Raw genomic sequence first — 14,170 nt, 5'->3', positions numbered from 1 at the left:
ATACTTCGTACTTCACACCATGCAGCTTCTCTGTAGACTTTAGGATGATTTGCATGACAAATGCATATATCTTGAAAAGAGTAAGCAAATGGACCACAATATTAAATCAGTATCAAAGCGAGTCCAAACTCTATAAAGACAACCCTAGTTTTTTGTGGTTTTCTTTTTGTTTTTTTTTGTTTTTTTTTTTTTTTTTTTTTTTTTTTTTTTTTTTTTTTTTTTTTTTTTTTTTTTTTTTTTTTTTTTTGTTTTTTTTTTTTTAAATCTAGGATTGGTGGAAAGTTCAAATAAAGCCATAAAGATTGTGCTGCTCTAAACAGGAAAAGGAGTACTGTTACCATTTCAGATATTTGTTTTTTTTTTTCCATCTGACTGTCATCATCTCTGCTTTATCCAGACCAAGTATGAGTCTTTTACTTTTCATGCAGGTCCCCATTTTCCTCTGACAGTTACAGAAGGAAATGGGTATAGCCTGTACCTGTTGAGAAGATGTATTATTGGCTGCTATCCATTTATTGATGGCACAGAAATCCATTAACTTTCACCGTACCCCCTAATGGCATCCTATAAAGTATTGTCAAATTTGACCCCTTGGGATTGCCAAGGAAACTATGAACACACAGGGGAGAGGAGCAATAATCTGCTCTCCCAAGTTGCAATGTCAAGTGGCTCTTTTTTCATAAAGTCTATGTGAGAAGCATTTCTGAGTCATCCCTCTTGCATTGATGCAAGGATATGAAATTGCACATTATTGCTATGGTTCTGAAAATAGGTTGGACAACTTTTGAGGAGGTTGTAGCCTTGCAACTGCAGCTTTCAACTCTTGCAGCCTTGGCTTCTCAAATTACTCAGTCTGCTTACTCTAAGAAAAGACTTTTTAAACATTGCATAGAGCAGACTAGAGTTGGGTAGATTCCCCCACCCCCCTCGCCCCCAACCTTCACTATAAACGTTTCTTAATGAAACTACTTTGATTTGGGAGGAAGGAAACATTTGAGCAGTTGGAGGATTTCTTATTTGTTTGTACAAGTGTTAAGGCGGAGTTGTTATTTCTCATCTTTCCCAAACATCTGAGAGTATCTGATCACTAGTCGATCATTCATGGAAAAAGCTTTGCTTCTTCATTTATACATATTTTTTTCTAATCAAGCCCCTATTCAGGGCATAGGAGCTTTAATCCTAAATTTGCCACTGAAGGTAGCTCCCTGTATGATTTATGTGTTGTTTCTTTGACATAATTTATGTATTAGCTGACTGTATATATGAATAGAACTAGAGATATTATGACCTATGTAACACTTAAAAAAGTTGGGATCATGAGCTGTTAAAATGCTTCTGTATTTAAGGGAATGTAAAATTACTGCTGCATCTGTGCATACATTGGTATTTCTACTAGGACTGCTGTTATGTGAACATCATATATAGTTATTTGTATTTATGTATGTAAGATGCACACATCTACTCCTTATATGCTGAAGTGTTTTAACTGCTTCCAGGCTTTGATTGCTAAAGCTGAAAATGTAGTGCAACAAATTCTTATTGTAACATCCGTTTTCTGTCAGAGATTTTATGTTCGTCACCCACGCACTCTTACCTCAGTTTCTGGTAATTTCATTAACCAGTTGTAACATTATTATTTGCTTAAATTATATCAGTTAACGTGCTATTGTCCCTTTTTCTGCTTAGTCGAGGCCTAGGGATGGTTAATTTCAGCCTTTATGTTTCTGGTAGCTGGAAGATATATGTTCTCTGTCCCTGTGCAACTGGCATACTTTACTTATTAAGTGTTTATTTCAGCTGCACTGTTTTCTGTGGGAACTGTGAAGATTTGAGATGCTGATGTACTTTGAAAGATAGAAAACTATCTCAGATATTCCCTTAAGACTTCCAGGCTGGTAGGAAGGCCTTTAATAACCTCAACTTATGTTTTGTTATGTGCTGTTTTTTCAGGTTCAATGGATCCAAAGGACTTTCTGAGGGAAGCACAAATAATGAAGAACTTGAGACACCCAAAGCTTATACAGCTTTACGCTGTCTGTACTTTGGAGGACCCAATTTATATTATTACTGAGCTGATGCGATATGGAAGTCTTCTAGAATACCTTCAAAGTAAGCAAATTACTATAAACTCATTTCAAGGGGTACCACAGCTGTCAGTTTAGTAAATAGACTAACATAAAAGATAGAAGTACAGCACTCTGGTTTAATATAAAAGCTACATTATTTTTCGCATGTGGGGATGAGAAAAAGGGAAAGAAAGATGTTTATGAATTTTTGACTTGCCAAAGTATATGAGAAGTAGGAGAGAATCACATTCACAGTTTGATCTTGCCTTATAATGACCCCATTTTTACACTCAGTTCTATGAGTAGATGGAAGCATACACCGGCAGAATAAAAATATAAGCATCTAGAAGGATAGGTCATCATATTTGACATGAAATAGAGGCACTTCCACAAAATGTACTTAACAGCTTTGAAAATCTATTACTAGGCAGGGATAGCCTTTGACTGTGAATTTGTCCCTTGCCTATCGCATCAGGGCTTTTATCTCAGCACTTCAAAGTGCTCTTTTGAAGGCAAATAATAATTAAAAATAAAGCTGTACAGCCTGGAACAGACTAGCATAATGATTGCACTTTAAGTTCACCCCTGCCACTGAGAAATGCTCGATTCTAGTGTTGTTACCCACTTTCAGTTTAGCAGAGGTCTCTGAGATGCTAAATGTCTCTAAAGCTGTAATGACCTCTTGAAGACAAAATGTTCACTGTGATTGCCTTGCTCAATTTCTTCTCTGTCTCCAGCCCATGTGGCAAAGCCCTGTGAAATACCACAGACAGTATTTACCATGACATGTTCTTTCCCCAATCTTCTCTGTGGAAACTTTTTTTTAAGTGAGGCTCAGTCCAGAGACAATTACAGCTAAAGAAATATCAAGTAGAGGCACAGCTCCACCAGGAACTGCATGGAATGAGGCTGCAGTGGTCTTGGGCCAGATTACAGTTTTGTAGCCATTTAGTGGCCAAAGGTAACAAGGCCTAAATTTTCTTTAAATTCTCATCTCTGGTGTGCAGATCTTTGTCTTTGTGTGCAGATTGCCACTTATCTGATTGAAAGAGCCTGGCATATTAGGAAACGATTGCCGTGCTTGAAAACATTTATTGTACTGGAGAAGTATCTCTGAGAAAGCCAGGATGAGCCACAGCTATTGTAGAGGGGAAAAATTGCCTCTTTGTAAATGGAGTACAACATGTCCAGAACATGTCAGTGCTGCAGCCTGTGTGTAGATCAGTTGGCAGCGTGTGCACAGCATGCACGTTTATGCAGCCTGACCTTTGCCTCAGAGCTCATTCCTGTAGCCCTGTGTCAGAGACGCCATGGAAGGTTGGTTGGTTTCCAGGCAGCTGCCAAGATAACGGTAAAAAAGGCCAGTTGAAACCCAGCCTACTGGTATCTCTCCCTGTCTGATGGCCCGGGCTCAAAAGGATAAACAGAAGTAAGAGGTGGAGGCAGAGATTCAAGTGCTTTGATAGGTATTGTTCAAAGAAAAGTCATTGCCACCACTGAGGGTAGTAAGGAAAGAGATCTGAAGCTTGTGTAGAGCTCTGTGACTGGAAGTGAGCTGTACTAGCTGGCAGTCAGTCCACAGCTCCTGAGTAGATTTCTTGAGACTCGGCCACTGCAGGAACCAGGAAAATGTTTCCAGAAAGCTGCTGTCTCTGTATGCACTGTGGATAAATATGGCAAACTGGGACAGGGGGAAAGTCCAGAGAACATTTTTTGGTTAAGTTTCATCTCCCAGAAATGCATGGCATGTTTTTCTAGCTTTAAAAATCCCTAATATTTAACTCAGAGTGACTATGACATTCCAATATAATTACAGCTACTTAAAAATGATGGGCACGTGAATTCCCTGTGCACCCTGTGAAAGTACTTTGGCATACTTCTTGAAGAATACTGCTATTCAGAGTTATTGAGCTGCCACCAGTATGAGAGAAATGGAACTGAAAACTTTTCTTTGTTATTGGATGTGAATGAAATCGTCATAAATGTATGAGTGTTTTTATTAATTCTGAAGTATCTGGGGCTTGTTCTGGCAGGGGCACAGTCTTCAAGTTTGGTGGATTATTATGGAGGCAATGGTCTCAACTGTAGAAAGTGCTGCTTATTTATTTATTTATTTATTTTCAGGTCTCTGTCAATGAAAATATTTTCCCGTCTTTCCTATGTGATACACTGTGATTTATTGCTTAGAACAGGGTGCAGACCTTAAGCCTTCTTTAATATTTTCTCTAATAAATTTTTCATATAAGGGTGATAGTTTTGTCAAAAAATATTAGTTAAAAAAGGACATGGAGGTGTTACATTTTCTTTATTGGATAAAGAATAAGCCATGGGAAGGTTTTATAAATTCACTAGTAGCGCCTAGTGTGGAAGTTATATTAACTTCATTTTTTTTCCTCCTTTATAACACTTTAAAAGAAACTAAAGCAGATGTTTACCCATATGAATACAGTTGTAAACTTTTCTGACCTGCTTTGAAGCAGCTGGATGGGAGCTGGCTCTGGTCTGGAAACCTTCATCCATAGTTGTAGTGATGCAGTGCTGTGCTTGAATTTACATGCTTTGGCTGGCCCAAGCTGGGATTTTGGAGGTGTAGTCAGAAGTCTTTATGAGACAACCATACATGATTTGCACTTCAGATCCCAAAGAGGACTGTGCTTTCATCTTCTGTCTTTGTGCAGTTTGCAGCTCCTGATCAGCTAAGGATCCTCTTTACAGCTTTCCCTTCTTCAGCAAAGCAGCAGCAGCACAGAATCAATTCACACTGAGAAATCCTCCAAGAAATGCGGCAGCTGCCAGGGCAATGATGGCCTCTTAATCTCCTTTAGGCCATATGCTAAAGACAGCAGGTTACCCTGGTCTGGGTTACCAAACAGGTCCCAGTGGAAGAAACAGTCTTTCAGCTGTAACTCCACCACTACTGGTGGATCTCATCCTTGTCCTTTACCATGGTGAACCTGTGTGTCCTGCAGGGATTAAGACAGGGAAGGTTTAGCAGCTCTACCTCCTGTTCTGCGCTGAAGCATCTCATTAAACACAAGGCTTATGTGTCATCTTCTTTTCCTGTGACTTTGTCATGTTCTGCCTCTTGGAATAAGCTTGTGTCAAGCTAGCCTGGACCATCAGCAGAGCAATGACAAACCTGTGCTCAAATCTGTCTGCTTCCTTGTCTGCTTTCACCAGGAGGTAGTTCACAGCATGTGCAGAAAGAGCAATGCGAAAGGGAACATGGAGAGAGGGATTTTAAACTGAGTCACATAGGTTAGGTTCCAAACCCTCGGTACTCATGCAAGGCACTTGTACATAGTTAGTTGTTTTCTGATTCAATAGAACATAAATGTCATTTGCAGATTTATATCTTTGTCCAGCAAGTTAAATAATAAATGTTGATATCTAGCAGTTGGCAGAACTGCAGAAATTCAGTGTTATGCTATTCTGTGGCCTGATGATGGGTTTTCTTTATGGTTAATCTGTAGATTTTCATGTAGCCTGATTTCTCTCCCTCTTTTCTAAAGGTCAAGGCAACTATTAAACAGATGTGTGGGAGAGGAAAAGACTTTCTGAGTCAACAATAGAAGTAAATAATCTTAGTACTGAATTATCATGACAATTACTTTAGCCTCAAAAAGGAGGTAGGACAATACACATGCAGGGCAAATTTAATAATTTAAAATTCATTTATTTTACCTATTCATCTCAGAACATCCAGATGAGCAGGAAATACAAGGCCTGGAGATTGCAGATTAATAAACAATGGATGTTCACACTCTTCATAAGGGGAGATTGCAAGGTTAGGTCAGATAAAATGCTGAAACTGGAGGAGGCTATGCAAAACGAAAACACACTTTCACTGAGAATCAATTCAAAATAACAAACAGAAAACTGCTAGCTACAAATGTTTTATTTTTTAAATACAGAGACAGTAAGGAAAACTCACCATCCTAATGAGAAAGGAGAACTGCCAATAGACCTAGCAGCAAACACTCAGCTTTTTGATATTGTTAAGAGTCTGAAGCAGGAAGCTGAAACTCTTTTGGGTTTTAGAGGCTACAGAGGAAGCTTCAGTGCTGCATGTCTTGTCTAGATTTCCTTGGGGTATAAATTCTTTGCTATGAGGATGTCAGCTGCCCCCAAAGTGCCATAAAGTCCCTGAATTTGTATTCTCATGTGTTATATCCCAGTGATGTTTTCATGAGCACCTGTCTTACACTTTTTGGCTGCAGTTTTTCATGGCCTGAGGCTCTTTCCTTCATCTGTGAAGGCAAGGTGCTCTGCTCAAAGTTCTTCTGCTGCTTTATTTGAACAGCCAATCTTTGATTACCAAATCACTCTATCTGGGACTTGATGATTTTAGAGTGGTGGGTATGGCATGCACGTTGCTTTGGAAAGTTCTACTAGAGAAGCAGGCAGCTTGAAAGCAGCTCAAGAAGTCCTACTGTTAAGTAGCAGCAACAGAGATAACAGCATGAAGTAGTCAGACTGGAAAGTAAAAATGGGAGTTAAAAATGAGAGAAAATGGGAATTCACTAACCTCTGTCATTTGGTCGGGCTGTTACCTTATTGTATTGCATGGTTTTGTTGATTTGTGTTTGCTATTTGAACCAGTTGGCTGTTAGGTTATTTATATCTGAATACTGTAAATATTATGTTATCCTTATAATCTTCTTTTTAAACAGAAGATGCAGGCTCTCAAATCTTCCTGCCACAGCAAGTAGACATGGCTGCTCAGGTGGCTTCTGGAATGGCTTACCTCGAATCTCAGAACTATATCCATCGTGATCTGGCAGCCAGAAATGTTCTTGTCGGTGAGCACAGTGTTTACAAAGTGGCAGACTTCGGACTTGCAAGAGTTTTTAAGGTGAGTTGTGGGAGGGTGATTTGTCTCTACTTTAACTCTGGGGAACAAGGTGGAAGAGGCCAACTAAAAGGCAAACTGTAGCCTTTGAATTAGTGGGTTCAGGCAAAAGGCATGCCCAGGGAGAAAAGGACCCCCAACATGTTCACTTGTACTTTCTACCTGCATTATCCCATGGAAGATTAGAAGCTGGCCATTGCCTTTGTGTCAGCCTGAAGGTGGCATCCCAGTGTTGCTTCCCACTCAGCCACCAAGCAAGGAGCCTGGCAAGCAATAACCTGTGCTACATAACCTTTACCAACAACACTAGTGTCTGCCACATGGAGAGAGATCACAGGAAAGATGGCAAAATTATATTCCTGAACCTGTAAGGGAAGGTGTATAAAAATGTATTGAGAGCTACACTCTCCTTTTTCACTTCCCCACTGCCTCCACGGTGCTTGCGAGTGCAGGTAGTAATCATAAACAGACCTTATTCCTCTCTGTGACTAACAGCAGAGTTCATAAAGTGAGCTCCCAGAGCTTTAAATCTGACTCAGTTTCAAGTCCTTTGCCACTGTGCTGTTTTTTTTTTTCCTCTACCCCTTGAGGACATGGAGTGCCAAGTAATGCTGACCAAGATCATCCTAGGAAAGAGCTGTGGTTTAGAAACGAGCTCTCCTACCTCTGCAAATTATTTGATCAGAGTTGAAAGATTTTATTTGCCATATTTTATGGATTTCAATATATAATCCATGATTTCTGAGATCTTATTATTGTTTTTATTGATTTATGTTCTCGCACTGAGAAGGAAAAACAGAAAAAAGTCCTGTGCTTATTGTTTGGTTTTTTTCCACTCAAGCAGCAGAAATTGAAGTTCATAACAGAATTTGATTTATTACGCACTGAAGTAGAGAATAATGGCTTTGCAATGGCATCAAGGGACTCTGAAACGGCTTTTTGCTTAATTTTGATTCTCCTAGTTATGCATAAGTTCAGATTGCACATTTTTTAATATGAAGAATATGTATTTTTAAATGAACAATGCTTACAGTGGGTATTTCTCCTCTGTCCTCATAGAGAGGGTAATAATTTACAGATGTTGACATTTCTTGTTAAAAGTGAACTTTACTAAAATACTCTGTCATGGAGTCATCTTGGCAGACTTTATTAGGAATATTCTGTCTCCTAAGCCAGAGCACTAACATGGTCACATGCAAAGATCCCAAAGGTGTAGGTGTGAGAAATTAAATCTGTATTTCTGTATGCATTAGTTAGCATAATGAAATAATTTCTTGCTTCTAAAGGTGAGTATTATGGTCAAGATGCCAACTGCATCTGTATGTAGATACAAAACACGAACAACCAATCTTTTCAAAACTACAGGGCATTACAGTTGGGAAATGTACATTCTGTATTAAAAGCAATCAAACAAACAAAATTTTGTACACATTTGCCTGGATTTGCATATGAAAAACCAAACCAAGGCTTGCATGTGACTGATGTATACCAAATCACATTCAGGAATTAGAGAATAAATGTTCACAAAGTTTAGGTCTGTGCTGTGTAACTTTTAAGAAAATGATTCTACAAATTTGCAAGTACATATTTTTTCTTTTTCTATGTGTCTTTTGTCTTCACTTTACACTAATTAATTGGATCCATTGTAAGCTAATATGTTAATTTGAATTATTTGGAGTTTGTTCTCTGGTCCCTGAAACCTGCTTAAGTGATTGTTATTAAGGTCAATGGCCCTTCAACACTGCAATAAATCATGGACGAAAGGTTCCAAAATTCATTAGCTCTTGCTCTTGCCTCCTCTGTTTACTGAAGACCAGACGTGGAACTGTTTGGTTTCAAGTGTCAGCACGATGCTTACACTGCCACTCCTGACAGACTTCTGAAATCTTGTGTGCCAGGTCCAGAATTCACAGTAGCAGGTCATAATTAATCACGAGTTACTCCAATGCTGTGTGCTCACTTGAAATGATAAATGCTTTAGCAATGCCTCCGATGAATGGTAGCATTTCTCAACTGTGAAGCCCAATTTAACAATAGACTTCATAAAGTACATGCTTTAATACCATGAAATGCAAGTGCATGGCTAAAGAGGATAAGATTAAGCATGTTCTTAGTTTAGTCAGGTACTTAAGTGCTTTGCTGAAGCAGATCTGAAGTCGGACTTGCTTTGTTTTACCCATGACAGGTAGAAAATGAAAACATATATGAAGCTAGGCCAGAAACAAAACTCCCAGTGAAATGGACAGCCCCGGAGGCAATCCGCTACAACAAATTCAGCATTAAGTCAGATGTCTGGTCCTTTGGGATACTTCTGTTTGAAATAATCACTTATGGGAAGATGCCTTATGCTGGTAGGTGCTTTTACATAAAGAATGATGTCTAATGCTTTCTTGCTTTAAGAACAACACAAAAAAGTTGAATGCTTCTACTATGGGAATGTTAAAGGGTTAAAACTGTAAATATAGCAAGAAGGCTGTTCAGATGAGGTCCATTTAGTGCGTCAGACCTTCTGGCTGCCCCAGGCTCCCAGGAAGCTTTCCAAAGGCTGTGGTGAGCAGCCATTCAAGCCTCCTCTCTGGAATCAACCTGCATTGCAAAGACACCTAAGCCAAATGGCTATTTCCCTCTAGTGTTAGGTCGAAGATGCCAATTCTTGGAGTGTGGAAAAAGGGAAGGTTTTCCTGTCCCATATCCTGACCTGGATTATTTTTCTGTTTGGTTGATTTTTTTGGTGGGAGGGTTTTTTCTGAGAATATTTTATGGAAGAGCAGATTATTATGTGTGAAGTGCTGCACAAGCACTTCAGTAAGAAGGTATCTGAATAATGAGTCATGATTTTTACCCCCTTTCCTCATATTTGACTATTGTAGTGGAAAGTCTTCATAAAGAATTAGGAATAAAATGTCACCAACTGCAAAAGCAGATTTAGTGGTACAAGAGCTGCTATTATTCCTAGGACTGTGAGAAATAGTCAAAGAACTGTGTTCCAATAACACAAGATATCAGTGAGATGATTGACTGTGACTCATTTTGTGCTGGTGAGGAGAACAAAAGGGAAGGACTAAAGCACAAAAAAGTTATGCGGCATCTGTACAGGCCTGAGGGGTGGTGCATTTGCCTTAAACTATATATCACAAGGTCCCAAATGGGTATTTCCTATAAAAGGAAAAATTGATTTTGCTTTTTGATTCCCACTCTCACCTCCTGTGAAACCATTCTGGAAAAAAAAAAAAAAAGAGAACCAAAGCAAAAAATCCTCAGCTCTTTCTTATATAGACTATAGGCAGGATGTATAGTTGCATCGGAGGAAACTTTGGGCTGATGTGACAGAAAACTTTATAAATATGAGGAAAATTCAGCAGCAGGACAGATTTTCTTGAGAGATTTTGGAGTCACTGAGACTAGAGGGATTTAGGAACAATTTAAGTAAAACAGACGTCAGTAAAAAATTTGGCAAACCCAGGTGGCAGAGAAAAGCCTCACACCCAGACAAACCCATTTGCTGTGCCTCTCAGGTGGCGCAGTCGGGGCGAGGGGGCTGGGAAATGTTGGAGGTGGTCTTTAACTGCTGGTTTGGGATCCTCCAGTGACTCCTGTGTCCCCTTGCCATTGAAGGAGGCCTGCTGGGGCGGCTCTGCCCTCAGTGCACACATGTGCCTCACGGGGGGCATCCCATGGCCTCGTATCAGTAGGAGATAGAGGCCATAGTCTGACAAACTCCCTTTGGCCTGCAGGTATGCCAGGACACCAGGTGATCCAGATGCTGGACAAGGGCTACAGACTTCCTCAGCCGGAGACCTGCCCGGTGCCACTCTACCAGCTGATGCTGGAGTGCTGGAGCGCGGAGGCGAGCGGGCGACCCACCTTCGAGGCCCTCTGCGGGCAGCTGGAGGGCTTCTTTGAGACCAACTCCTCCTCTTATGCCCACATCCAGGCTGTGGTGAAATGAACCCCCAGGCAGGGGTTGAGGGACAGGCACTGTGCAAAGTGGCTGAAGGGGGTGCTGTGAAATCAGCCTAACCTCAGACAACGTGGAGGTTATTAGGGGGTGCTGAGGAATTCTGGTACATTTTCACCCCTGTGCTATTATCCAGACACTTAAATTTTTGCTGCTGGCAAGTGTTTTGCAAGGGTAAGCATCAGGAAGCTGGAAGGGTGGAGGCTTCTAAAGCATAAAATGTCTTCTATTTATTTTTTAAATAACAGATTGCAAGGATAAACAAACGAAGTGACTGTTGCTCAATAGCCATAGTAGCATTTTGTAATTTCTTTATTGGAATAATTATATGCTGTTCCTTAGATTTTTCATTCGTACCAGGTTGCTCTCATGAAGGATTGTGATGGCTCTGCACAGCAGGATCTGTGCTTTCAAAGTCCTCTCATTGTAAAAAAAAAAGTAATCATAATCCCATGACTGTGATGGTGGCAGAATCCAGATTAATTGCCTTGCTTAGACCTGAAGTACGTGTGCTTTTGCTGTATCAGAAAATAGAACAGATGTCCATGGGAGAAAAGGAATTATTTTGTTTGCGGGTAGAATGAGTGATCTTTTTTAGTTTGTCTACTGTTCTTCTTTTTCATGAATAAACAGATTTATTATTAGATTTTTGAAGCTCTTTGTTCTTAATGTTGTTAAACAGTGCCATGGAACCACTGAGTTATTGTCCATTGAAGTATAAGGGTTTGGTTTACAGTTCTTCATTTTAGGGATATTGGATGAAAATATATTTTAGCATGAACTCAGGACTGTCTTAGCCTTTTAGAGCGACACCCTTTCCTATCGTGCTGCTCAAATCACAGACCCTTTCTGACAGGAAAGGCTCAGGGCCTGTCTAGGTATTTTGCAGAGGAACTAGCAATCCATATTTCCATCCTCTCCAGACGTAACTTTAATATGGGAGATTTAAATAATAGATGATCCATTTTATTTTGTTTTGTGGGGGAAAGGAGCCCAGGTGTTTCTGCTAGCTGTCTTTACAGATACAGATTTTAGATTTCACTTTTTCTAATTAGCTGGAGCATCAGTTCTTCTAAAATTTGATGTCACTGTGACAGTTTTATGTTCTCAATTGTGAAGCTTAGAGAACCAAATTTTAATTATTTACTTGTTATTCATCAGTTAATTATTTAACAACATAATCCAGGAATTAAGAGCTGTACTGTGTTAACATGGTGTGAGCTCACTATAAGTATGCTACCATTTTCCTCTAATATTAAAAAAGGGTATAAATAAACAAAAATTTTCATTACTTTAAAGTCTCAACTTTTATTACATCTTTTTTCTTTTCTTCTCTTTATACTTCATATCCATTCATCTCAGCCCTGCTTCTAATTTGTAATTTCCTTTTCCTCTCCTCTACTTTTGGAAAACATCACATTTTCTTTCACACACATCTTTTATGTACTCGGTATTCAAACCTCCTTTCCTTATTTATTGTTTTCCTCCTCTTTCTATCCTACTACACTTACAGTCTTTTGAGCATTCTGTCTCTGTACACCTTCATTTTCTTTGCAGTGTTTCTCCCTACTAACCCTCTTTCCATCTGAATTATATTTTTAAAGCAAAATACAGTGATAATTAATTAACTGTCGTAGCATCCTTGTGATTTTGGAAAGTAATCATACACTCCGAAAGCAGAAACAGTTAAATGGCTTTGCCAAACCCATCCTGATAAGAACTGGCATGGAAGGAACTGTGAAACTCCCAGGCAAAGACTCCTGCTGTCCTCTGCCATGTTAGTTTTGAGACTCATGCTAGCTACTGGCTCAAAGCCCCAACAAGGTGTTATTTATGATTATCAAACCTTCATCAGTCCATGCATCTCTCATCTGGCTGAGAACTGTGCTTAACACTGCCACAATCTGAGATTAGCAAATCCCAAAGTGTAGGTTTATGTCATAAGAATAGGAATGCTGTTATTTGGAAAGACCTCTGAGTCAAACTGGCAATCTTGATGTTCAAGCACTATTTCTAAAACAATTTTTAGACTTAAAACATTAAGAATGTTGCAAATAAAAGTTAGGTTTTTCCCAGCTAAAAAAACCTGTTGATAAAATAAATATAATCTTCCAAAGTACAGATTTGTGCAGTTCGCAGAAGGTAAGTTGCCAGGAAAAAAAAAAAAAAAAGACAGCAGGGAAATAGCAGTTTTCAGTATTCCAGATTATACCAACTGGTCCAAGCTGCTCTGTGCTGGGCTCTGCCCTAAGGTGGAAGTCAGCAGTCTCTTGTGGGACTCCACTAAAGTGACACCAACAATTCTCAAGAAAGCACATCTGTATAATAAATATCTTCCTAAACCAACCTGTAGGGAATAGAAAGCCTGCTTATCCAGCTGAGTTGAATACTTTGTCTCTATAGTGTCTATATAATTTCTCCTGTAGTCAAAGGAGAGAGAGAGTCCTTGAGATGGTGAGTCAGTGCACCAGAATTGCATTTCTCCTCTGAAACACCTCTGGCAGGCTTATTTCTGTTTGCCACTGTAAGGATACCCAGGAGAGATGAGACTCTCTTGAGGGGGGGGTGTAATAACCCACATACTGTAAATTGAAATTGGCTGTTTGCAGCTCCCTTTACCAAGTGTGGTCTCATGAACCACCTTTAGCTGAAAGGAGCAGAAGCTGCAAGTGCGGTGCACCCTGGTGAGCTGTGTGAGGAGCAGCAAGCCCATGTGACAGCTTCCAGGTGATATGGCCTGGCACTCTGGGCTGATGCTGGCAGGCTTGTTCCCCTGCTGCTGCATCCTGACGTTTTACCTTTTGTGCTCTCTCTTTCCGTGTTTGCGCAGCCACAGCTGCTGAACGGAGTTTGGATCTTCCAACTGCCTCTAGTGTGTGCTGGCCCAGGGTGAGAGGCAAGCATCAGTGCTGGCTGAAAGCAAGAGGAAGTTTCACCTTGGTGTGTCCCATTACAGGCACTGCATCAAAGAAATCAGTTTATTTTGTGTTCATCTTTGAGGGGGTCTGTGTGTGTTTAACCTCACCAAGACGATGTACTGTAGATGAAGAGGTGCAGTTAGTCTTTGTCTTCCATACCTGAACACTATTTCCACCCCAATGGTGTGTGTCCTGAGACCAGTGCATCCTCTTTTCTTAGCAGAAGTGGAAAACAAGGAAAGGCAGGAAGGCTGGTACCTTCTGGGGCTAGGATGTTCATTTTTCTCCTGCAGTGAGTTGCTCTGAGAAAGTCTGGTAGATCCCCTTTGCCACTATCAGCAATCCAGCTGAGGCCAAGCCAGCTGTTGCTGCTGTG

At 40.0% G+C, this 14,170-nt stretch overlaps 1 protein-coding gene across 1 annotated transcript in view; it reads left to right on the top strand.

The window, feature by feature from the left end:
• Window positions 1-10,867, top strand: part of FRK (fyn-related Src family tyrosine kinase) — a 50,105-nt gene extending 39,238 nt beyond the window's left edge. The window contains exons 5-8 of the mRNA XM_008940826.1: window positions 1,951-2,109; window positions 6,740-6,921; window positions 9,104-9,269; window positions 10,653-10,867. Of these exons, the coding sequence (XP_008939074.1) occupies window positions 1,951-2,109; window positions 6,740-6,921; window positions 9,104-9,269; window positions 10,653-10,867 (722 nt within the window). The remainder of the gene's footprint in view (window positions 1-1,950; window positions 2,110-6,739; window positions 6,922-9,103; window positions 9,270-10,652) is intronic.
• Window positions 10,868-14,170: the final 3,303 nt, after the last annotated feature.

Source organism: Merops nubicus, unplaced genomic scaffold, assembly GCF_000691845.1.
Source record: "Merops nubicus isolate BGI_N331 unplaced genomic scaffold, ASM69184v1 scaffold7855, whole genome shotgun sequence".
Lineage (NCBI taxonomy): Eukaryota > Metazoa > Chordata > Aves > Coraciiformes > Meropidae > Merops > Merops nubicus.
The sequence above is the reverse complement of the archived record's forward strand: the minus strand, read 5'-3'. Positions and strand labels throughout refer to the sequence as shown.